This window comes from Talaromyces proteolyticus, assembly GCF_021365285.1.
Source record: "Talaromyces proteolyticus strain PMI_201 chromosome Unknown BGW36scaffold_8, whole genome shotgun sequence".
Taxonomy (NCBI): Eukaryota; Fungi; Ascomycota; class Eurotiomycetes; order Eurotiales; family Trichocomaceae; genus Talaromyces; species Talaromyces proteolyticus.
Window position 1 is genome coordinate 981,679 of NW_025764284.1, and position 23,287 is coordinate 1,004,965.

Sequence of the window (23,287 nt, forward strand, 5' to 3'; positions counted from 1 at the left end):
TTTACAGAGAGTCTTCATGCTATGGTGTACCAGAGATCTAACACGCTGAACTGTGTTATCTTGATACCTATGGAGCGATTAGAATTGATGACCTGATGGCTTGCAGAATAGGTTTAGGTGTCGAATTCCTCTCTGGATTTAATAATAGTCCTGATAATACAAGGATTCTATTTATAAACATCCTTTCTGGGCAAATGTCATGTAGAAACTACCTACATTGGCGGGTGTTCGCACGTGGCCGTGAACGGTGACAATTGTCAGCCACGTGGAGCACGTCTTTTAGTTATGAAACAGTCCCATTGATTACGTTACTATTTCTTACTAAAGAGGAATATGCCCCACAGGTTAGAGGAGGCTATCCATATTGATTATTGTTTGTATTTTGCAAGAAGTACGTACTCAAGCCATGATGAGTTAGGTTGCGTGCCATTCTGCATTTTTGAATAATGGTTGGTCTGGTGGAACACACACGTATCGTAGTATTTTGCATTAACCCTACGTGGTAATGGTGCTGTTCTAATTACAGAAAAAACAAACCGCAAAAACACTCCATAGGCAACGAAATTTGAAAGGCAGACGCCATTTGAGAGGCAACAATATTTACAACTAACATAATAACCCTTCAAATAACTTAGTCTACAATATTACGCCTCCTGAATCGCAGCCACGGTCCATTCTTCTGTCCGGACAGATGGTCGCGTAGCTGGTACTCATTCTCTCTGTGTCGTCCATACTGGGCCTGTGGTGACCCTCGGCCAACTTTGCCTAAGTCACCCTCAGCAAATTGGAAGTCACCAAAGTAGAGCACGGTGGCAACGGTAGTCAGAATTTCGTGATATGCGAGATTTCTGCCCAGACAGCCTCGGATGCCCATCGAGAAGGGGTTGAAAACGGATCTTGCGCGCTTGATGCTACCGGTGCCATCATCCTCAAGCCAGCGCTCAGGATAGTAAGAAAATGGCTCCACGAAGTATCGCGGATCGTGATGGATGGCGTATACTGGTACAGAGACAACCGTTCCCGCTGGGATGTACTGCCTCCCGATCTTGAGGCCACCGGGCATAACCTCTCTCGTCAAGGCAGCTCCGTTGGGCGGGCTCATACGCAGCGCCTCATCCACGCAAGCTCGTAGGTAGGCACAGCCTGACAATTCTGGGCCCCAGGCCACCCCCCCCTCTCCGAATGGTTTATTCTTAAATGCTTCCCGTATTTCTCGAGCCACCTTGCGGTACGCATGCTTGGTGTCGGCCAAGTAGAAAAATGTTGATGATATGGCTGTCGAAGTTGTGTCTGAACCGGCAACTACCAATGTGATGCTTTCGCTAACCATTTCCTGTGAAGAGAAGCTTTTTCCTGAGTCTGGATCCTTGGCCGTGGCAAGTGTGCTGTAGATATCGTTGCGCGGCGGACATGGGTCCAATGACTGGGATGACCACTTGCCAGTGGCACGGTCTGCACGCTCCCTCACCGCGCGTATGACGAAGCGCATGAAACGATTTCGGGCTATAGAGGCCTCTTTGAAAACAAAGGCATCAATATACTTAAACCAAGCGATAAAGGGGATGTAAACGAGCACTGACATCCGTACATTGGACTTGTCAATGACATGTGGCATGTAGCGGAATCTTTCATTACCCAAGAGGTTATAGCTGGCGCTGAAAACAAGGTCGGCCATCAGATCGAAGGTCAGGTAGCTACACCACTCGGACATGTCCATAGGCTTGCCCAGCACTTTGGCTTCCTTAGGGAATACCATGTCACAGAACTTACGAACATGTACGGCGATACGGCCGTCCATTCCTCGTTGGGCTTTTTCAGAGAGGGCTGTCGACACAAGCCGCCTCCGCCATAGGTGATCATGGCCTCCACGTAAGCTAAATGTGCTTGCTACATTGGTCTCTAGGACACGGTAGTGCGCGCTTTTCAATACGGATGGCTTGATAGAGAAGATAGCATGCAAAGCCTCTGAGTTCCTAATGAAGAGGGTGTTGGGCATATGGCGAACAAAGTCACCTAGTTACCATTATTAATAGATATTTTTTATCACTATACAAGACATTTACTCACCGTATTTCTCATGGGTCCTCCACATGTCAAGGTGCGCATCCCCTCTCCAAGCGTGGTACGCTCCATACAGATTGCTGAACTTGGCAATAAAAGGACCAGGATATTTGGCCAAAGGGTGGAAGAAACAAAGGTATACCAATCTCCATACGATCTGATTTTTAGGTTTGATGTATTAGTAGGGCGAGAGTCAGGGAAGATGAGAATGATGGATCATACCAAGAGTACTAAGCAAACCCCGGCAGCCAACAGCTTGCTATGGGCTGCCATCGTTCTCAGTAACGAAGTATCAAATTAAAAATGCCAAAGTAATCTGATATTCTGTGTTCCAAATTCAAATCTTTGTTGTTAAAGTTTTTTTAAGTTTCACATATTTTCACGCTGTAGGGGAGCGTTTTTGCATGAAACATACGTAACGATAGTCGGATTCTACCATTAAAAGGTAATGCGAGCCCAGCCGCCTAAGCCTACGATTACTATGGAAGCATCAACTAGTAATGAAATAGTAAGCAATCATGTGAGAAGGATAAACATGGGCCCAAGCACTATCTGACATGTTGGGTTGTCAGGGGCTACCTGAGCGCCAGGGAAAGAAATTGTGCACTTGAATGAACCTTGTTAAGATCTTACTAACTCGAAAAGGTACGATGTCACTGCAAGATGACCATCATGACACATTTTCATAATTGAAGGGTATGTAACAAACTCGGATTTGTTGCGTGGCTATATTTAGTAATAGAAAACCTTGAGGCAGTTTAGCTTACTCCTCTGAAACCTCCTGGTCCGAATCCTGCATGGGCTACGAAGAAAAGCAAAGGCCAAAGAGAAAGTCAGAGGTGTAGAGATAAGCATATGGTAAAGGAAAGAACTCTTCCTAGCAAAGGCCAAGCATCAGAACCTCGGGTTTTGAGTGCAAAGTTATCAGATAAATCTACGCGGGGCAATTTGGAAACCAGAATCCGTATTTATCGCTACAAGGCAAGAGTCATGGTCCATTTTGGTAGCCAAGTTGTACTTTAAGGTCATCTCGCTTGCCTCGAGCTTTTTTCGCTTCGATCTGGTGTACTACTTTCGGTCGTATATAGCTTTCCATTGGTAATAACGTTCATTTTTGACTTCAAAGTGGTTATCATATAAGACATATCTACGATATAAGCAATATAGTGCGTGAAATCTATTCTAGAAGAAGGCAAAGAAGCTACTTAGGTTAATAACACCCTTCAAATAATGAAACCATCAAGAAACGTACCGGAGTAAGTAGGCAATAAGCGTATCTTGAGGCTATCACAAAATAATGAAAAATAAACGGGTGAGCTACTTAACAGGCGGATCAACAGTTTAAACATCAATATACAAGACAAAATACCACCCTTTCTATATAAACGCCAGAAACACATGTTAATACATGTACTAGATCGATGAATAAAAGGAAAAGTGATGAATTACTATGAATGTCCATCCAGTAACTTCTGAACAGATGCTTTAAATAGGGCATTCACATCTCCCGCCCGTGAATCAGTGAGAACGTCACTCCAATAGCCAAGCTCGGCATGGACAGTGGTAATGCCTTCTACCCGATTGTGGCTTATCTGTAGCCCTATCGAAACGTCCCATGCGGTAGGATCTCTCGCAGATAATAGGTCAAAAGAAATACTGGTCGGATCAGTCTCTGTCTGACTAACTCTAGAGTCTAGGTACTGCAAACTCATGAGAGAATTCCATGATGGGTTCTGCCATATATCTTCCATCTTGGCAAGACCGTATTGGTGATCGAGTGACTCCAGGAAATCGTCTCGTGCTCGCCTCAGTACCTCTCCAATGCCATCCTCGCCCAGATTGCTGAAATCGATTCGGCAAAGAAGCATGTTGATGAGCGGACCTACTATCTCTCCGGCGTCTGCCACTTTTGCATCGCGATTGGCTGTCATGAATGCAAATAGCGTTTTGTCCGAACCCGTGAGGTTTCGAAGTACTAAACCCCATGCAGTCTGCAAGAAGGCAGCCATAGTGACGCCATGTGTGGCGCAGAATTCTGGCAGTCGGCTTGTGGTAATCTGGTCGAGATTGATGGTCTTCACTTTGTGGATGCGAGGCTGCGATAATGACGAGGATGGTGGAGTGTGTGGAATGCATGAAGCTCCCGCGCTTCGGTCAAAGTCTTTCCAGTAGGCAATGTCCTTTGCCAACGTCTCCTCTTGACTCATATCACGTAGCCATAATGCGTACCTACTGAACGAGGGCGCTGGGTCTGTTGAAAGTCTTCCCTCGTACGCAAGGGCAAGATCACGGAGGACTAAAGCGACGGAGACACCATCGGTAAGAGTATGATCTGTTTCGGTCTTGAAAGCAATGATCTGTTTGTTGTTTTTTGTAGTGACGAACAAGGTGAGTTGAATGTGTGGCTTTTTGCTCGAGAGGCTGTAGTTGACTGATATATGGCTATTCATGCGAGCCATCATTTCCTCTTCGTTGATGCACTCAATTACAGGTACATCGACAGGCCAGTCTCGAAGCACAATTTGTTCGTATGAGCCAGAAGAAGTAGATCTAAAGACTGTCCGGAGCGCGGCATGATGACGCACGACCTGTTTCCATGCTTCGCGTAATTTGTCTATATTGACTGTGGCACCATTGAGGGTGACAGCCTTGTAAGCAAATTCCATTTCGTACAATTGGCGGTCGGGATATTTTTCACGCGCGGAAAGCATATGTTGTTGCACCGGTGCGCAAGGATAAATTCCTTCGACCTCGTCCTCAAACAGGACTTGCTTCTCCATTGCTGGGGGTGACAGCCTAGGGCTGATCGGGTGGTTTTCTATATCCCTTAAAGCTTTAATGGTATGGATCAATGTGGACTTCGCCATTGTTGCCCACTGGATAATCCTATCCTGGTGCTGCATATTCTTGTTATAGGCTATGGTGATGTGAGCCTTACCACCTGCAATGAGGGCCACGATGTCAAATAGAGACCAACGTGGCAGCTTTTCGTCCTGTACCAACTTATCGAATGTCGCGCCATCAGGCAAGGTTGCAGGTGAAAGCAGGGCGTTTTCCTTTCCAACTTCAGAGGATCTGCCAAGGTAATTGAACATTATCTCCATGTCGGAATGTGAACCAAAAGCTTCGCGTCCCTTGGCAGAGAGGTACCGGGAGCTGAAATATTCCATGCCATTAGCTGGAAGGAGGCGTCGCAAGTCCTTAACAGACTGCACTGTCGTGAGAATATCACATGATTGGGTATCAGGTACATGCAGAGGGCTCATTGTCGTAAACCATCCCACTGTACTTGACGGGTTTACCTTGCCGTTCCAAGACTCGCGACCATGTCCCTCGGAAAAGATTGTGGGAGCTGCACGGTCAGAGAAAACGAGAGAAAATGAGTGAATAAGAGCAGCCAAAATAACATCTACGGGGGCCGCGCTTTGTGCAACATTGCCAGTGCCCATTAATTGGGCCGTCATGGCCTCGTCGAGGTAAAACTCTGTCAGGATGGCATCACTGTATGTATTGTAGTTGTCTTCTCCCGCCATTCCCCAGTATTCAAAATCGGCCGCGGGTATGTTGATGGCGTCAAATAGTAATAAGTCAGTTGGCTCGGTAGACTCGGCCATCTCCTTTTGCATGCTTAGCCAACTCTGGAAAGATAGAGGAGGGGGGGTCGCAAAGCTGCCAGTGGCAATCAGCAGCTCCAGGTCGCCGAGGAGGATGTGCCACGAGACCACATCGACCACCAGATGATGAGCTCGGACAAAAAGTAATTGTGTCCGTTCTAGACGGAGATTGAAAACGTGAGCAGAGAAAACAGGGCCTTTTTGGATGTCAAAGAAACAGCCGAAGCTTCTTAGTATCCTTGATACTTCATAGCCGTCCTCCACCTCTTCGCTACTGAAATGAAATGTCTCAGTCGTGTCTTTATCCTCAGCAAGGTACTGATACCATTCTCCACTTTCGTCTCGAGAATATCTAGCACGAAGCATCGAGTGCCGTTGCACGATCTGCGCCAGGGACTTTTGCAATGCGCCTGCTGAAACTGGGCTGTTCACCTGTAGGAGTATGCTTTGGTCGAAGTGACTAATGTCTGCATCCGCAGAAGAGGAAACCAAATCGACATACATCTTCTGGATTGGGGATAGTGCGAAAGACCCGCCTAGAACTTCCTCGGGTGTTGGTTTAGTATATACCGACTTGGAAGCGAGCTCAACTATGCTCTTGCTTTTGATGATGTTCGACATGGAAGCTTCTACCCCTTTGGCGCGGCTTTTGCTGCGCAACTGCATGGCTGAGACGGAATCACCACCAAGGTTAAGGAATGAGCGGTTGAGATTGAGTGAATCCGAGTCTAGTCCGAGAATTTGGCTAATGAGGTCGCTCAAGATTTGCTCCACAGCAGTCGATGGACGATGGATCTCTTCATCTCCTTTGCTCTCAGCTTCTTTGCGAAGCAGCGTGTCGTAAGTAGCTTGATCCACTTCTTGAAGCCATGAATCGATGAGTTTTCGGTCAACCTTGGAATTATTGTTTAGTGGGACGGCTTCAACACAGATCCAGATACTTGGTACCATATAGCCAGGCAGATTGTCTTCAAGCAACCGGCGTACTGCACCAAGCTCCTTGCCAATATTGGTGTCATAAGTATTGAATTTATCCAGCACAACAATTTGATTTGCAATGGGTGAACTTTTCTGTAAGAACTCGACAAGATTGAGGCTTAGCATGGCAACCAGCTTATCCTTAAGCGGACCATTGCGAGGAATGCGCGCCACTGCCTGCCTTACAGTCTCGTGTGCTAACATGGTATGTTCCACCTCATCAAGTTCCATTCGCTGACCATGTAGCTTAACCTGGTTATCTTTCCGACCTGAGAATAATATGTAGCCATCGGCATTGTAGCGCCCCAAATCGCCGGTTTTATACATATTCCGTGGCTTCGTATTATCATTTTCATCTTTTTCTCCAATCCATGCTGGATCTTGAATATATGCAGCGGCCGTCTTTTCCTCGTCCTTGAGATAGCCGCGCGAGACAAGCGGACCCTCGACAACAATTTCACCCACGCAGCCTAAAGGCACCAGCTTATTGTGGTCGTTTGGATCACATAGCCACATTACAGAGCCCATAGGGTTACCCAGCTCCTGTGCACTTGTATTTTGCGTTGTCGGCGGCGTAGCAGAGGCGTAGATGGTTGTCTCAGCTGGTCCCCAAATCAGGATTAGGTCCAACTTATCAGACCATGTTTTGATGTTGTCTTGGGTAGGTGCCTCGCCGCCGAGAACAAGCGTGCGCAGTGTTGGAACTAGTTCCGGAGTGAGTAGCTTAGCTACTGATGGGGTTACTGACATGAAGTTCGCCTTGTACTTGGTGATAGCGCCGGCCAATTCGTTCAGGCGCTCCCACTCGGACGGTGTGCAGATTGTGGCCCCGCGCTGTAGAGAAATAAAAATATCCCCAAGGCTGATATCAAATGTGTAAGCAGAGAAATTGAAAAGTCTGGTTCCGGGGTTGATCTTGAATTGAGCTCCGTGTGCCTGAGCACTCATGCGCATATTTCGGTGCTCAACTACAATTCCCTTAGGTTTGCCTGTACTGCCTGATGTAAAGCATACATAGACGGCATTTGAGGGTTCGACCTTGGGGAGCTGGTAGTTGAAATCGGCCATCCGATCCAGGCTCTCCCGGTCTATCGGCATTACCCAGACTGCGGCACCGTGGAAGAGAGAAACATGCTGTGGTGAGACCAATACAAATTCAGCCTCAGCAGCCTTCAGTATCTCCTGCCTGTGATTAGCCGGGTGTGTTGGTCCGAGATGTACTATCACTCCTCCAGCTTTTATCACGGCTAAGGAGGCTACAATAGCCCACTTGGACTTGTCGAAGCATAGTGGCACCATAACTTCTGGTCCGACACCACTTCGAACTAGTCTCTTAGCAAGTTTTGTGGCATAGTGCTCTAACTCGGCGTATGTCATGTCTCCATCCCAGCCTGAAAGGGCCAAGTTGTCAGGATTGAGACGGCCTTGTTCAGCAATCGCTTCGTGGACCGTCTTTCCATCCGTATCACCACAAGGCCATCTTGCGTTCCAGAAGTCAATTGCGGCGCCATCATAAGGACCAAAAATCTCAAGATCACCCACCACCTGAGTCGATGAGGAAGTCAAGCTGCAGAGCTGACCAACAATGTGACCAAATTGCTTACAGACCCAATCCATCTGGTAGGTGGGAATGACAACTGGGTCATGTCTCGCTAAAATGTTGACAGTCACACCGTCCGCAGCAAGATGACACTCCAGAACAATAGTATATGACCAAAACCCGTCCAGAAGTTCCGGCCTTTGCACCTCGGTGATGAAGTCGCTTTGGTCATTTGAATCTTCACCAAACTCAAACAGACTCGTAAACTCAAGTGCTGGTTGGACTTCCTTGCCCAACTGCTGTCGAAGAGCTTGCACACCGGCGTGTTGGTACGCAATCATGGCGATGGATTGATCCTGAATACGTTCAAGGAAACTAACGATTGGTTCGTTGTCATCGATACGCACACGCACGGGGACTGTAGTGACAATAGGACCAATGATTTGCTCGATACCCGGAACCGCACAGTCACGCCCTGATTGGGCTGCACCAAAGCTAATATCGTTTGATTCAGCATGTCGGGCACTCACTATGGCCCAAGCGGCTTTGAGAATAGTGGACTTGAGGATACCACTTGGTTGCTCTTCTATAGTGACAACATGAGAGACATTGGCGCTGTTCTTCGGCTCGTAAGTCTTGTTCGGTAACCTGGGAAAGTGCGCGGGAGCACCGCTCAGTTGGGTGCGCCAAAAGTCTTCCGAGCTAGGCCTGTCAACTTGGGAGAGATGGTGAATGAAGGTGTTGAAAGATGGTCCTGTTGGGCATGGTTCTCCTTGGTATATTTTCTCCACGGCTTCGAGGAGAACGGTGGCGCTCCAACCGTCATATAGGGCATGGTGAAGGACCAGGATGAACTTGCGAGCCTGGACATCAATAGCAAAAGCACAAAGACGACCGCCATACTCAATACTCGCGAGGCCTCGTTGCGAAAGGATAGTCTCGATCTGTCCATCGATAGTCTCCCAGACCAGTTTCTCCTTGAGCACGACCTGAAGGGACTCGGAGGCAGGACCGAGGATGACGCGCGTTCTTAAGATGGGAAATCTGTCGGCTGCCGTCTGCCATGCTGCTTGGAAACGACCTATGTCGATGGTGGGCGGCAGATCGAAAATCCTTGTCGAAATGTAGGAACCTGGCTTTCGAGTAGACACTGCCATAAGGCCTTCCTGTAGTGGAGAACAGAGGTAAACATCCTGGACTTGGGTTTTCTCGACCTTGCATTGACGTGCGGCTTCATGGAGTACATCACCAATAGTATTTGGTTTGAGAAGCGAGAATGGGGGGATGGCTGCCCCTTCAAGGTTATTACCATGCTCCCAGAGCTCGGCCATCTGAAATAGTCGTGGCATACGGAACATATCAGCAACTGCTAGCATCTTGCCTTGTCGGCGCGCTGCAGCTGCTAGTCGCATTGCCTGGATTGAATCCCCTCCTTTGAGGAAGAAATTGTCTTGGGCTGAGATAGACTCCTCTTTGGCAATGCCGAGAACTTCGGCCCATAAAGACCGGAGCCGCCTCTCAGCATCACTGGTGCAAGCTCTACCCAATTTATCGGTGTCATCATCGTCATCATCATCCAGAGCATACCGCTGCAACTGTTGCTGGGACAAGGAGGCACCGAGTTCTCGGAGCGCTTTGCGGTCCTTCTTTCCCGTCTGCGTAACGGGCATGGAACGAAGTGGAATGAAGAAAGATGGCACCATGTGGGTAGGTATGGTGTCAAGTAGGTTGCGCCGGAGAACGACCAGTTGATCTCGCATAGGTTCTAAGTCATCTTGCGGTGTCTTCTCTTCTTCCTCATTGGTTTCCACGGATGTATAACCTGAGTCAGAGCTAATAGAGCTAGGTCGGTCTGTGCTGTTCAGTATACAGAATGCTACTAGAGCAACGCGATCTGCGTCCCCACCCTGTAATATTTTTTCGACTACGACAGCGTCGGTCTGAATACCGTTGGCCACGATATTCTGTTCAACCTCGCTCAGCTCGATACGCTGCCCACGGACCTTAACTTGGCTATCTTTGCGCCCAACATAGAGTAGAGTGCCGTCCGAGTCATACTTGACTAGGTCACCCGTCTTATATATGCGCATGCCTAGAATACCTAATTCTAATGCAAAGGCTGGGTTCTGAATGTAGGCAGCGGCTGTTTGTTTGAGATTAGCCTTGTATCCTCTTGTGACGATCGGACCCTCAACACACAATTCTCCAACGCAACCAATAGGTACAAGGGAGTTGTGATCGTTCTTATCCGTGATCCATGTTCGGCAACCAAGGCCACGACCGATGTTGTTAGGTGAAGAGGTCCCGGGAGCAAGATGGGAGGCACTCGTCCAGATACTGCATTCGGAGGGACCATATGAGTTCAGTAGTGTGACTTCAGGAGCCCATCGGTCACATAAGCCTTGACTGATGGCTTCTCCGCCTAAGACCAGATACCTCAAGCCGGGGACTTGGCTTGGGTCTAGTGTATCCGCGGTGGTTGGGACTTGGAAGGACCAATTTACGTTGTATTTGTTAATTGCACCAGCAAGATCATTCATCCGCTCTGTCTCAGAAGGTATACATACACAGCCACCGCGCATCAAGGTCGTAAAAACCTCGGAATTGGACACGTCGAAGACATGTGCAGCGAATTGTAGAGTTCGAGTGTCAGGACCCATACCCACATGGGGTCCCTCGTAGTACTGCATGGACACGATGCCACGGTGCTCGACGACAGCACCCTTAGGCTTACCAGTGCTGCCTGATGTCAAAACGATAAATGCTGCATTAGATGGCTGGACAGCAGATGTGACGGTAACCTTAGGCTCAGGTAGAGATTCCAAGAAGTCGTCGTTAATACGCATAATCAAAGGCTCCATGCTAGCGAACTTGTTGACATGTTGCGGGGAACAAAGGACTATGGGCGTTTGGACATCCTGGATAATACTCTGCAAGCGAGCGGCCGGGTATTCAGGATTCAGTGCTGTGTAGCTGGCGCCTGTTTTCAAGATGGACAGCATAGACACCACGTTCCATTTAGACTTATCGAAGCAGAGGGCAATAGTCACTTCTGGGCCAACACCAAGGCCCTGGAGATGAGCTGCGAGTCGCTCAGTCAGCGAGTTCAGTTCTCCGAAGGTATAGCTGCCGTCCCAAGCGCATATGGCCTCAGCTTCGGGGCGTTTTGTTGTTTGTTCAGCTATCAGACTGTGTACACATTCTTGAACCGTTTCAGGTAGCTCGCCGTTCCATTTAATGATCTCTTCTATATCCTTGGGACTGATAAACTGAATGTCGCGAAGACGCTTTTCGGGGCTATTGATCAGCTGCTGCACAACATGGGCGTATTGGTCCAGTAGCCTGCGCATCTCGTCACACGAAATCAGGGTGTAGTCGTACTTGGCTTCGACGTCGATGGTTAACCCGTCATCATGGGCGTAGTTGCGAATGACCAAGGGGTCCGTATAAAATCCATTCGGCAGGTCGGCAGAAACGATTTCTATACCATCAAAAGCCTCAATAGCGTCACTCGGCTTCAACTCAACGGCAAATCTATGCACCATATTGTTAATCGCCGCTCGTGAATGCTCGTTGATATGTTGGATATTTTGCAGACCGGTGTGCTCAAAGGGCGTCATGGTCACGGCTTGTTCTTCCACAGCCTCTAGATATTGTGCTATTGTTGTCTCGCCGTCGTCTAAAGGCACTGTCATGCGAAAGGGAACAGTGGTCATTGTGGGACCGTTTATCGTAGAGATATTTTGAACCGGCGCGTTTCTACCTGATAGGGTCGCTCCGAAGATAACGTCTGAACTGTCAAGGTGTCGCGCCACGACAAGCCCCCATGCGGCGCGTAGGTAGTTCGTCACGGAGATTTTACTCCCAGACGGACGAGCCACATGCAGCTGCGATTGGCAGGCACGATGAGGAACAACCTGGTGCCCAAGTGGCACGGGAGGAAACTTTGATGGTATATCCTTGTTAGCGGGGAACTGTTCTTGCCAGAACTTAGTTGCGGAATCGTCACTGATCTGGTTTTGCAAAAAGCGGATGAAGTTTTTGAAAGGCACCGGCTTAGGCATCACAGCCCCTTCATGCGCCATAGCATAAGCGATCTGTTCAAATGTGATGTCCATACTGAAGCCATCGCACATCGCATGGTGGCCCGACCATACTATGTAGCGCTCCCCATCTTGCCTATGCTCGTCAATAAGCGCCAGCTGTACTAGAGGGCTGCCATATGTCACGGCCTTATCCAAATCCTCTTTGAGGTATGCGGTCAAATCGTCGCGCTCAACCCATTCAACTTTGGCGTTCAGTACAGCCTGGAGCATTCCTGCTGCAGCTGTGCTCACAAACCGCGTGCGGAGGATAGGTTCGGCGCTTACGACAGCATCAACTGCACGGTGGAATCGGGCGACTGAGTAATTCGGATCCGTAAGGCGCAAGATACGTTGGTCTTTGTATGCTCCTGTCTGCCGCATTGAGAGTGCTATAAGGCCCTCTTGCAAGGGTGTGCATGGGTACAAGTCCACAACCGTCTCAGGGTTGACTCCACATTGTGCTGCGGCTTCGGTGCGGATTGTGCCCATACCCTCAGAAGTCGAGGGCGACGGCGATGATAGAGGAAGGAGATCAAATGTCTCCTCCTCTTCCATCTGACGGGAATCGGCTCCATCGGCAGTTCGTGCCACCCTAGCCATGTCTGACAGGATGGGAGAAGCAAAAATATCAGCTACAGCCAAGGACAGGCCTTCCATCCGTGCGGCAGCTGCAAGTCGCATGGCAACGACGGAGTCACCTCCGAGTTGAAAGAAGTCATCATTAACGCCCACCTTTTCAATAGGGATGGACAAGACTTTGCTCCAGACGGCCTGCAGCAGCTGCTCGTGGGGTGTCCTGGCAGCCGTTTTAGGGCTATCATCTTGGAGCATGTAGCGAGCCACATCTGCATCGGAGAAGCCAGTCACTGTTTCACACAGGATATTCCGAGCTAGCTTGCCATTAGCAGTTAGTGGAGTCTCAGTAATAGGAACAAACATGGCAGGGACCATATATTTGGGGAGTGATGTTTTCAGAGAACGCTGCAGGTCAACAAACACGCCAGAGAGGTTGTCACTCATCGGAATGGCTAGTTCATCAGTAGAGGGTAGGGGCAGATCAGAGGAGTGGTTGAGGAACTGAACAAACGCGACGAGTATTTTGTCTTTCTTTGTGATCTGCGGAAGCATCAAAGCATCGACCGAGACAAGGCTGGGCTCGCCCAGCTGGGCAAGCTGCTCCTGAACCTCGTACTTGATCTGGTCAAGCTCGACACGTTGCCCGTGGATCTTGATCTGAGTGTCTCGACGGCCGATAATGGTGAGGCTGCCATCAGTGTTGACACGGCACAGATCGCCAGTTCGGTAGAATCGCCTGTTACTGTAAGGCTCCTGTGTCATGCTCTTTGCCCACATAGGATTCTCAATAAAAGCCGCGTTTGTCTGGGATTCATTGTTAAGGTAGTGTCGCGCAAGTAGTGGGCCTTCTATCAGGAGCTCGCCTACAGCGCCTAAGGGCACGAGCTTGTGATGGTTAGTCACGTCTACAATCCAAGCCCAGCAGCCAAATGACTTTCCAATATTGGCTGGGCTTGCATGAGCGTCGAGCCGGGTAGGGGTGCAAGTGACGGCGACAGACGCTTCGGCAGGCCCGTAGCTGTTGAAGAGCTCAACAGCCGGAGCCCATACCTCGACGTTCTCCCGTGTGAGAGATTCGCCAGCGCTGAAGAGCCATTTGAGATGTGGGACTTGCTCGGGGTGCAATAGGCTGATCACAGTGCTTGTTAAGTGGGCGTGATTAGCACCTAGCCGGTTAATTGCCCCAGCCGGGTCATCGACACGATCCTCTTCAGATGGCACGCACACGCATCCGCCGCGTTGGAGCGTTGTGAAGATATCCTGATTTGACGTATCAAAAGTATAGCTGGCAAACTGAAACACACGTGCCTCGGGGCCAATGCGCACAGCTGGACCCATTAAGTCTGACAAGGTCGCCATAGATGCATGTTCCACCACCACAGCCTTCGGTCTCCCTGTTGTGCCAGATGTGAAGACCACGCAAGCTGCATTGTTTGGCTTAATGGAGGTGCATGGACGGCCTGGTTTGAATGGTAGCCCAGCGACAAACTCGAGTGTCACTTCAACAATGCTTAGTTTTAGATCACCGCTTTCCCTTTCTTCAAATAAGTGCGAGTTCTGCGGAGCCAGGCACACGACCTTAGCTCCAGTCTCACGGACAAGTCCCTGCAATCGTTGCCTTGGATGTGTAGGGTCTAACCCGACAAAGGCACCACCAGCCTTAAGGATCGCCATGCATGTAACAATAGCCCAACCTGATTTTTGAAAGCAGTGTGGCACCACGACCTCAGGTCCTACACCAAGCGAACGCAGATAGTGGGCAAGTCGTGTTGATAACTTATCGAGCTGTACATATGACCACTCACCATCCCACGCGCACACGGCCTGGGCCAGAGGTTGCGTGAGGGCAAGCTCTTCGAATCGCGTGAATATCAGTCTGTTAGCCCGTGGCAAGGGGTGGGCATTGAAAGAAAGGAATTTATCCATATGGCCCACGCCTACGAGATCCACCTCACTGATGAGGGTGTTAGGATGAGATACAATGGCCTGGACGGCTCCACCAAACGCACTGGCGATACTTTGTGCCTGCACAGGTGTCAGGTGATCTGTCCAGTGGCGTAGGGAAGCGCGCACAGCACTCAACCCTGTGAACTGGATGTCCACGACGACAGCGTACTCATCGGGTTCATGATCCCCAATGTTCTTGAATAAAAGCGTCGAATCAGCTGGGGTTTCAGCTTCACGGTTAACAGTAACAATCGTATTGAATAGGGTATCGCCGCCTATCTTCAGTGCATGCTGTATATTCGAGAGACCGACGTGCTGGTGTGGCAGAGCTTTAACGTAGTCATCCGCCGTGATGTGCACGGCGTCCAAGAGTGTAGCAGCACAATTGGTAGCCTTGTTTCCATCTACAGCGAAACGAAGACGACTGACAAGCATAGTCAAGTAAGCGCCCACCGCATCCTGGATGCCTGGCAATGGGGCGTCGCGGCCGGCCGAGAGGTAACCAAAGCAAACCTCGTCGGGGATTCGGCATATTCCCGGAGAACTAAGGCCCACGCAGTCTGGAAAACGTTAGCCGGCGTGACTGAAGCGTTTCGACAGAATTTGAAAATCCGTTCATTCGAGACACCTTCATCTTCCAGTGGGACGGATACGACATTTAACTGTCTGTCTTCATCGTTCGGATTCTCCAGTGCGGCGATCTTGGGTAGTAGGGTTGGTTTTGCGCCGTTTAGATTTTCTACCCAGAAGCTGATAGACGAAGCCAGGGATGTCTGGCAGATGTGAGCGATGTAATTGCGGAACGGTAACGCTGACTCCGTAAATTCTAAACCGTCGTACGCAAGCAGCATATCACGGAGCATGACTGCTGCAGAGACACCGTCCACGATGGCGTGATTAATGTCCAGCTTGATGACAACACGGTTGGCCCCCGAGATGCGGCAGACGGTCATTCGATGAGGTGGTTGAGGTCCCCGGAATGAGATGGCAATAGGGGCTTGGTTGGCAAGCACCATCCCAATCTCATCAGTCGAGTTATTGTCGCAATCTACAATAGATACGCTCGGCCGGACGTGGGTAAGTACGACTTGATTGAACAGAGCCTCTTGGCCGTCGGTACTCTCAATGAAGATCGTCCGCAGAGACGCATGCCGTTGCACGACTTGTACCCAAGCTTCTAAAAGCCTATCAATGTCTACCGAGATCTTTGAATCACGTGGCCTCAGCTCTGCGATGTGGTAGCACTCGTACATGCCATCACTGGACCGGGTCTGGCTGAGCAGGAGATCCTGCTGCATAGGAGAGCATGGATACATGTCCTCAATCAAGAGAGGATCGAGTCCACTCCGAGGTAGCTGTTCGTTGATTAGTTTCTCTAGTCCGCTGTAGGTTAGCTCTGGCAATAATGTGAAGTCTGAAAGGGTGAATTCCTTAGGGGCATCAACCATCCTGGCGACGAGTGACATAAGCGTTTTCGGCACCGCCGCAATCAAGGCGCTAATCTGATCTGAATCTTTGATATGCTTGTTGTATGAAAAGGCGAGCTGAATCCGCCCATCGATAGCCTCGGCCATAATGGAAATTAAGCTTGTCTGTCGAAGGTTCTCCACTGCTAAAGGAAGAAATGAGGGACGTGGCTCACTCTGAAGAAGATCATTAGGGCTATCAAGGACGTTTGACAGGTCTCGGTAGCGCAGTGAGATGTCTGAGCTGCGACGGCTAGTATCGCTTCTTCCCGCTCCTACCAGTCGGCGGGCATCTTTGACACTCTTCAGTATACCTACAAGTTCGTCCTTGGTCCTCATGTCATCCGTGTTGAGTACTAACGGGCGCACTGTCTCAAATTGACCAATGGTTGTGGCGAGGTCGATACCTAGGTCTCGAGATGCAGGTCCACGCTCATCCTCCCATAGAGACAAGGAAGGCAAGGTCTCTCGGTCGGTGATGCTGTAGTTAAATGTGAGGAGCAGACTTACTATTAGGAAATCTACAGCGTCAGTACGGCAGGCCTTATGTATTTTGGTGCCCAACAACAAAGCGGCTGTGGCCTTGTCGACTTCCAATGTTTGTTCCACCATATCGCCTGCGCTCTCCTGCATATCCCAATAGTCTAGTTTAGGTCCTAAAGGTGTGAGAATGCCTGTATGATCTGCCGACGTTCCTTTCTCGTATGTTTCTCTCTCCAACTCGACCCAGGTCTGGAAAGATACTGGTCTCGGCGTTTCACTATCGGGAAGAGGGCCATCAGCGAGACTCAGACACATCTGAAGATCTTGGACGATGATAGACCAGGATGTAGAGTCGACGACGGCATTGTGTGCCATCAGAAGCAACAGCTGTTTTCCGCTCCCACTTATCAGATCTGCTGAGAAAACAGGCCCTGAGAGTTCCACAGCGCGCCGAGCAGTTGCCGCAATGCCCTCAATTTGTTCTGAGTGTTCTATAAGGTGATCTTTGTAACGATACAAGCCCTCGGTAAGAGGGCTTGTCGTTTGCCTATACGTCATGACGGTGCCGTCATTAGCCTCGAAAAAGCGTGCTCGCAACATGGCGTGACGATTAACGATGGTTCCCAGAGCAGCTTTGACCTGGGCGGTAGAGACGGCGTTGTCGAGTCTCAGGAGAAGGCTCTGGGTACAATGATTCGCTTGCATCTTATCCTCCTCATCTTCATCTCCGCTGTAAAAGCAGCCGAGGCATAGTTGCTGGGCCATAGAAAGTGGGAACGAGGTTTCAGACTGCTTCGAGTGTTCCACGCGGCCAGCCAGCTCCGTGATGCCTTTACTTGTAAGCAGGTCTCGGATGTCGATGGCATAGCCGGCCCTTTTGCACTCGGAGACAACACGCATAGCAGCGAGACTGTCACCGCCGAGCGCAATAAAGGACTTGTCTAGAGGCAGATTGTGGGCGGAAGTCTTGAGAGCACGAGAGAATACGTCACGAAGAGTACGCTCGGCCTCGGACACAGGATTTGATTCGGCTTCGTTTCCATCCTCCTCGTGACCGAGGAAACCCATTATGTTATTGTGCAACCCCTGGTCAATGTTCAATAGCCAGTTCAGGACCCTTTTCCGATCGAGCTTTGCCGAGAGCAGTAGCGGCCAGGCCTTGATCACGATCCACACAGTTGGGACCATATACTCTGGAACGCAGTCTCTCAGGTGGCTACGAACGGCGTCAGCCTGCTGTTTGATTGCAGGCCATTCGTCTTCCAACAACACTTCGATCAGTGCATCAGGGTCCCCGGGCTTTGACTCGCTAGAGAAGTCATTGAGACATAAAACGGTGACGATTTTCTCCTTACACAGCCCGCTCTTGGGTAGGAAGGCAGTGGCATGTTTGACATAAGGATGTAGTGCGATGTTGTGCTCGATTTCTCCCAGCTCGACGCGCAGCCCACGTAGTTTTACCTGGGTATCTTTGCGGCCCAGGATCTGTATAGTGCCGTCGATGTTGAATCTAGCCAAGTCGCCAGTTTTGTAGAAACGCATGGGCTTTTGGTTATTATTTCCGTTCGAAACTAAGCCGGTCGTCGTGAATGAGGTAGTGGTGAGAGACCAGCTGTCACTAGTCCACGATGGGTTCTCAATAAAAGATGCGGCCGTTTTCTCAGCATCGTTCAAGTAACCCCTGGCCAAAATGGGGCCTGAAATCAGTAGCTCACCAACAGCACCCAGAGGAACGAGACGGTCATGATTTTCGGCGTTGACAATCCAACATAGACCGCCAACAGAGCGGCCGATATTGGATGGGTCGCTTGTCGGTTTCAAGTGTGGATCTCCGGCCGCGGCTACGGAACACTCAGAGGGCCCGTAACCATTGATGAGCTGGAGATGCGGTGCCCAAGTCTCGATGTCAACTTTATGGAGTGGCTCGCCTCCAAGGGCCAGGGTTTTGAGCGTGGGCACCACCATCTCGGGCCGGAGCAGTTTGACCAGAGATGGTGTCAGGAATGCCCAGGTGATGGCGAAGCGTTCGAAGATTGGATGGAGACCCTGCGTTGCTATGGTGGACATGTCCGGCGTGCACACAGACGCACCAGACATGAGTGCGGTCAGGATCTCCAACATGCTGACGTCGAAACTGTATGAGGCTAGCTGCAGAATGCGGCTTCCGCGAGATAAATTAGATTTTGTCGCGTGCTGGAGTGCACCTGATACGAAGGCCTGGTGCGGAATGAGACAGCCTTTGGGTTTGCCCGTGCTACCAGAGGTGAAGATGAGGTAAAGAAGGTTTGCTGGCGTGACCCCTGACTGAGGAGGGATTTCATACACATCGTTCACTGTCAAGGAGGCCACGAATTGCTCGTCGACGATGGCCGTCCTCACGCCCACCTCCTTTCCCCACGCCTCGGATTGGGTCCTCGAGGTCAGGACAAATTGGCCTTGGATCTGGGCCAGAATCTCTCCTCTGCGACTAGCGGGTTGTGCCGGATCAATAAATACAATGGCGCCGCCTGCCTTGATAACCCCCATGAGAGCCGCAATCGCCCAGCAGCTCTTTTCGAAGCACAAGGGTACGATAGACTCCGGCAGGATACCCTCATCGCGCCCTAGCCAAGCTGCGATGCGATCCGAGATGTCATCTAGTTCGGCATATGTAAAGTGCCCATCCCATGCGTCCACGGCGATCATCTCAGGCTCCTCTTGGGTCCGCTGCCGGAAGAGGGTGTGCACGCATGCTTCGACTGTCTCAGGAAGTAGGGCGCTATTCCAGGCCCAGAGCTTTGCCTTGTCGTAGTCGCTAACTAGATCTAAGGACCCTAGCGTGTCTTCCCAGCGGCCGACATGTGTGACTGCAGCAATTATATGCGCGAAAGCAGCCACAAGGAGATCGGCTTGCTCCCGGTCAATCGCTATTGGCGAGAAGCGCACTACAACTTCTAGGCCCCCGGAGGTGGAGGGGACTGCCACGAGCTCGACGGGTGCGCTAGCGACGAAAGGGCGGGTCTGATCCGTCTCGAGATAATTCTTGTTTGTAGTGAGTGTCGTCAAGGACTGGAGCAACGACACATTGGCGTCTTCCGTCCTTGAGGGGACCAGAGGGAGCTGGTCGGATGCCAGTTCCTTGGTGCCGTGTTGTATCTGTTGCATCAAATCAGATAGCCCCACATTGCCATCGACATGCGCCGCACAAACATAGTGTTTGAGATCGGCATCCTGCTTCCACAGAGCGGCAGTGACAAAGCGGACGTCTTCCAGTCCTGTGTACTGCCAGATAACAATGGCCCAGACCGCATTGACCAGGGTCGAGAGCCCAACCTCGGGCCTCTTGCGACAGAATGAGTGGACATGCTCGATGAGCACGATAGATGTGGTCCGCGAATCCATGGAGAGCTAAGTCGAGTATCCAATGTACCTACAGGGCCCTACATCAATTTCCAGAAATAGATTTTAGGCAGCTACGGCATCCATCCGAGATGTTAATGCTATGGAACGAAGGTAGGAAGGTAGGTAGGTGCTACATATGTCTTTCTAAGGTGTTCGCCCTGTGACCTATAGGTAGAATATCTACTTTTAATCTAACAAAAATGCATAGTATGCAGCTTCACAGTTTACTATTTGGTTGCGACTGAGTAGTGTGATTTACTATATTTAGTTGTAATCGGACGATGCGGTTTACTCTTTTTTCGAATGCTGCTATTCCTGCCGGGGAGTTGCTTACTATGCGGTTTCACATTGCATAGTAAGCAATCGTGAGTAACGCGCCGCCTCCATCCTCATCTTAGGCAGCCCTCTAATTCTCATTTATCAAGTAACAATTTGTATCAGCCATCTCACTCAATCCAAGAACACCACCAGAAACCCTATCTTGTGCAGCTACCATGTCGGGCTGCACCACTGACTGGAGCAATGTCACCCTCGAAACATTCAACCAGACACTCCTTAACGATACCTCTCTGTGTACTTCCTGCACCTGCCCTCTCGTCCTCGATGGTGTTCAGCTCTCCTGGGTGAGATACTATCCATCCCTGGCTGGTAATGTGCTGTTCACAGCTATCTTCGGCCTATGCCTTGTCCTGCAGCTCTTCTTCGCTATCCAGCACAAGACATGGGGCTTCTTGGTCGCTATGACTATAGGTTTGCTGCTCGAAATAATCGGGTATGTCGGTCGCCTTCTTCTGAGGGCTGATATGTTTTCTTTCTCGTGGTTCCTGATGTAAGTAGATACGCTGTGGTGATGTCCATGACTGCAACTGACACCCGATGCCTTACCCATCAGGTACCTGGTCTGTCTTACAATCGGGCCGGCCTTCTTCTCTGCAGCCATCTACCTCACACTGTCGCGTCTAATCATCATTTATGGACGGGACAAAGCGCGCTTCCGCCCGCAGATCTATACCTACGTCTTCATCACTTTCGACGTGATTGCCCTAGTCCTGCAAGCAGTTGGCGGCGCTGTTGCCTCGGTTGCGTCGGCTTACTCGTCACTACAGAACGCTGGCGTTCATACAATGGTCGGCGGGCTCGCCTGGCAGGTCTTTTCTCTAGCACTGTTTGGTCTGTTGAGTCTCGACCTTTGGTGGCGCGTTATCCATAGCCCTCCAAGGAATGAACCAATGAACCGGACATTTGAATCACTACGGTCGCGTCGGTTCTTCCAGCCCTTCTTCATGATCGCCTTCTTCTTTGCAGGCCTATTTATCTTTGTGCGGTCTGTTTTTCGTTGCGCCGAGCTATCGAACGGGTTCGGTGGTGCGCTGGCCAACGACCAGATTACGTTCATGGTGCTGGAAGGGGCCATGATGGTCCTAGCATGCGGCCTTCTCACCTTCTTCCACCCGGGCTTGATAATTGGAAGAAAAGCGTGGGCAATGGCGAGCTGGAAGCAAAACAATCGAGATAGTTCTTCAGAAGAAGGGTCCTACAGGTCCGTATTCCAGGCCAACAGGCTGAGCAAAACCGAACACTAAAGTTGCTTACGACAGACTGAACGGAAGGAATAAAAACGGACCGTTCTATAAATTATCGAACAACAGCCGAAGCAGCAGTGCTGGAGACGGTTCTGAGATCCTTCGTCATTAGGGACGTCGTGCGATATGCAAACACACAACAATACATGATTCATGAGACGCCAGTTGAACAGCAATCCTAGACTACTCATTTCAAGTAAAAGAATGAAATTCAAATTACGATCTGACATTTTCAAGTGATCGGAAGCGTAGAGATAGTGTTCTAAGATAATATGTCTCCTCCTCCTCCCTCTTTCTTGGGGAATCGTACATCCTATCCGACTTTTTTTTGTCGCATTCCATGCACTTTCTTTAGGATATTATGAAGAAATCGCGAAACCCTACGCTGTGTAGTCCACGAGCTCCGCTGTCATATTATGTCGACACTGGCACCTGTCCTGGGAGTTAGCCCTAACTCTAACCCCAAATTCTCCAAAGGATCATCATAGTATTCAACAATAATCAATCAGAGCATAAAAGTCTTCTCCCAATATTCAACATTGACTACAGCATTCCTCAACATAATGAGCATAAAAAAGAACTATGAAAGAGAGAGAAATCATTGTCATAATGGGAAGCCTTATGCAGTAACTCTGACCTTGTTAGTGCATAAATAAGAATGTAAAGAAGAGTAGACAGCCCCTCGCAGAAATAGGAACGCTCACTGAGCTTCCCTAATTCTCTGGCTTGCTCAGACCTTGCTCAGTAATCGCTCCGTGGGCGCTCTGTGAGTTAGGCTGAGCATAAAGCGGCACCGTTGCACGTAAATTTGTTTATAGGTAGAACATAGATATGATTATCTCTTTTCTTTAGCCCTGTGCCTTACACGGACAGGAGCCTGCCGAGATAAATTCAAACTCTAGATTGCCAAAAGAGGCCATGTTTATAAGCCCTCTGTATTCGAAAATAGTTTGATTGCGTCAAACACTTTTTTGGTACAAGGCTGACACAGCGTTTGCAATCACAATCGCTTGATGAAAATGCTTCATGTTGGTTGACGATACGTTTATTACATCGCCAGGGATTTGCATAAAACTCTACGAGGGGCCATGCCTCGATCTGTCACAATATTTTAAAAATAGTCTTTTTGTCCCAGCCTATTTGATTGGATAGTGGATACGCTGGTAGCGACGCCAGTTTCAAGATGTAGATCTTGGCAATTTTAGCCTAGATTTGACTCTCAAGCTGCAATGCTTGATCTTTAATTCTTGCACCGAAACCTTCATAGCATTTAAAGCGCAAAAATTTAATATTGATGTCTGCGTGTTAACACTCTTATATTCGTAGGCATGGGTTGCCGACAGAGCTCATTTTAGGCTAATAATTACATCGTCTAACGGGTCTAGGACTTCAGATGATCCCGATCCTGCGATCTGCAATGGGGCCAATCAAACTCCCATACATGAGAGTACTATGTACGAACTAATAGCGATCGTGGATGCAACGTTAGAATATTTAGGGGATTTGTAAAATGACGGATATATAAATGATCGCTTCCCAATGCTAAAATAATCCAAAACCCTAGGCATAGAAA

General features: G+C 49.6%; 3 protein-coding genes across 3 annotated transcripts; 1 reads left to right on the top strand and 2 right to left on the bottom strand.

The window, feature by feature from the left end:
• Positions 1-631: 631 nt before the first annotated feature.
• Positions 632-2,334, bottom strand: BGW36DRAFT_398499 (cytochrome P450 3A31; the record flags this gene model as incomplete). The annotated part of the gene is made up of 3 exons (XM_046218417.1): positions 632-2,013; positions 2,068-2,218; positions 2,284-2,334. The coding sequence occupies 3 exons, from the start codon at positions 2,332-2,334 to the stop codon at positions 632-634; spliced, it is 1,584 nt and encodes a 527-aa protein (XP_046070354.1).
• A 1,175-nt stretch (positions 2,335-3,509) lies between these two features.
• Positions 3,510-20,131, bottom strand: BGW36DRAFT_429095 (uncharacterized protein; the record flags this gene model as incomplete). Its single annotated transcript, XM_046220640.1, has 3 exons — positions 3,510-7,835; positions 7,881-15,361; positions 15,430-20,131. The coding sequence occupies 3 exons, from the start codon at positions 20,129-20,131 to the stop codon at positions 3,510-3,512; spliced, it is 16,509 nt and encodes a 5,502-aa protein (XP_046070355.1).
• An 81-nt stretch (positions 20,132-20,212) lies between these two features.
• Positions 20,213-21,714, top strand: BGW36DRAFT_418029 (RTA1 domain protein; the record flags this gene model as incomplete). The annotated part of the gene is made up of 5 exons (XM_046219405.1): positions 20,213-20,250; positions 20,340-20,496; positions 20,557-20,960; positions 21,024-21,671; positions 21,693-21,714. The coding sequence occupies exons 3-5, from the start codon at positions 20,626-20,628 to the stop codon at positions 21,712-21,714; spliced, it is 1,005 nt and encodes a 334-aa protein (XP_046070356.1). The 5' UTR covers positions 20,213-20,250; positions 20,340-20,496; positions 20,557-20,625.
• Positions 21,715-23,287: the final 1,573 nt, after the last annotated feature.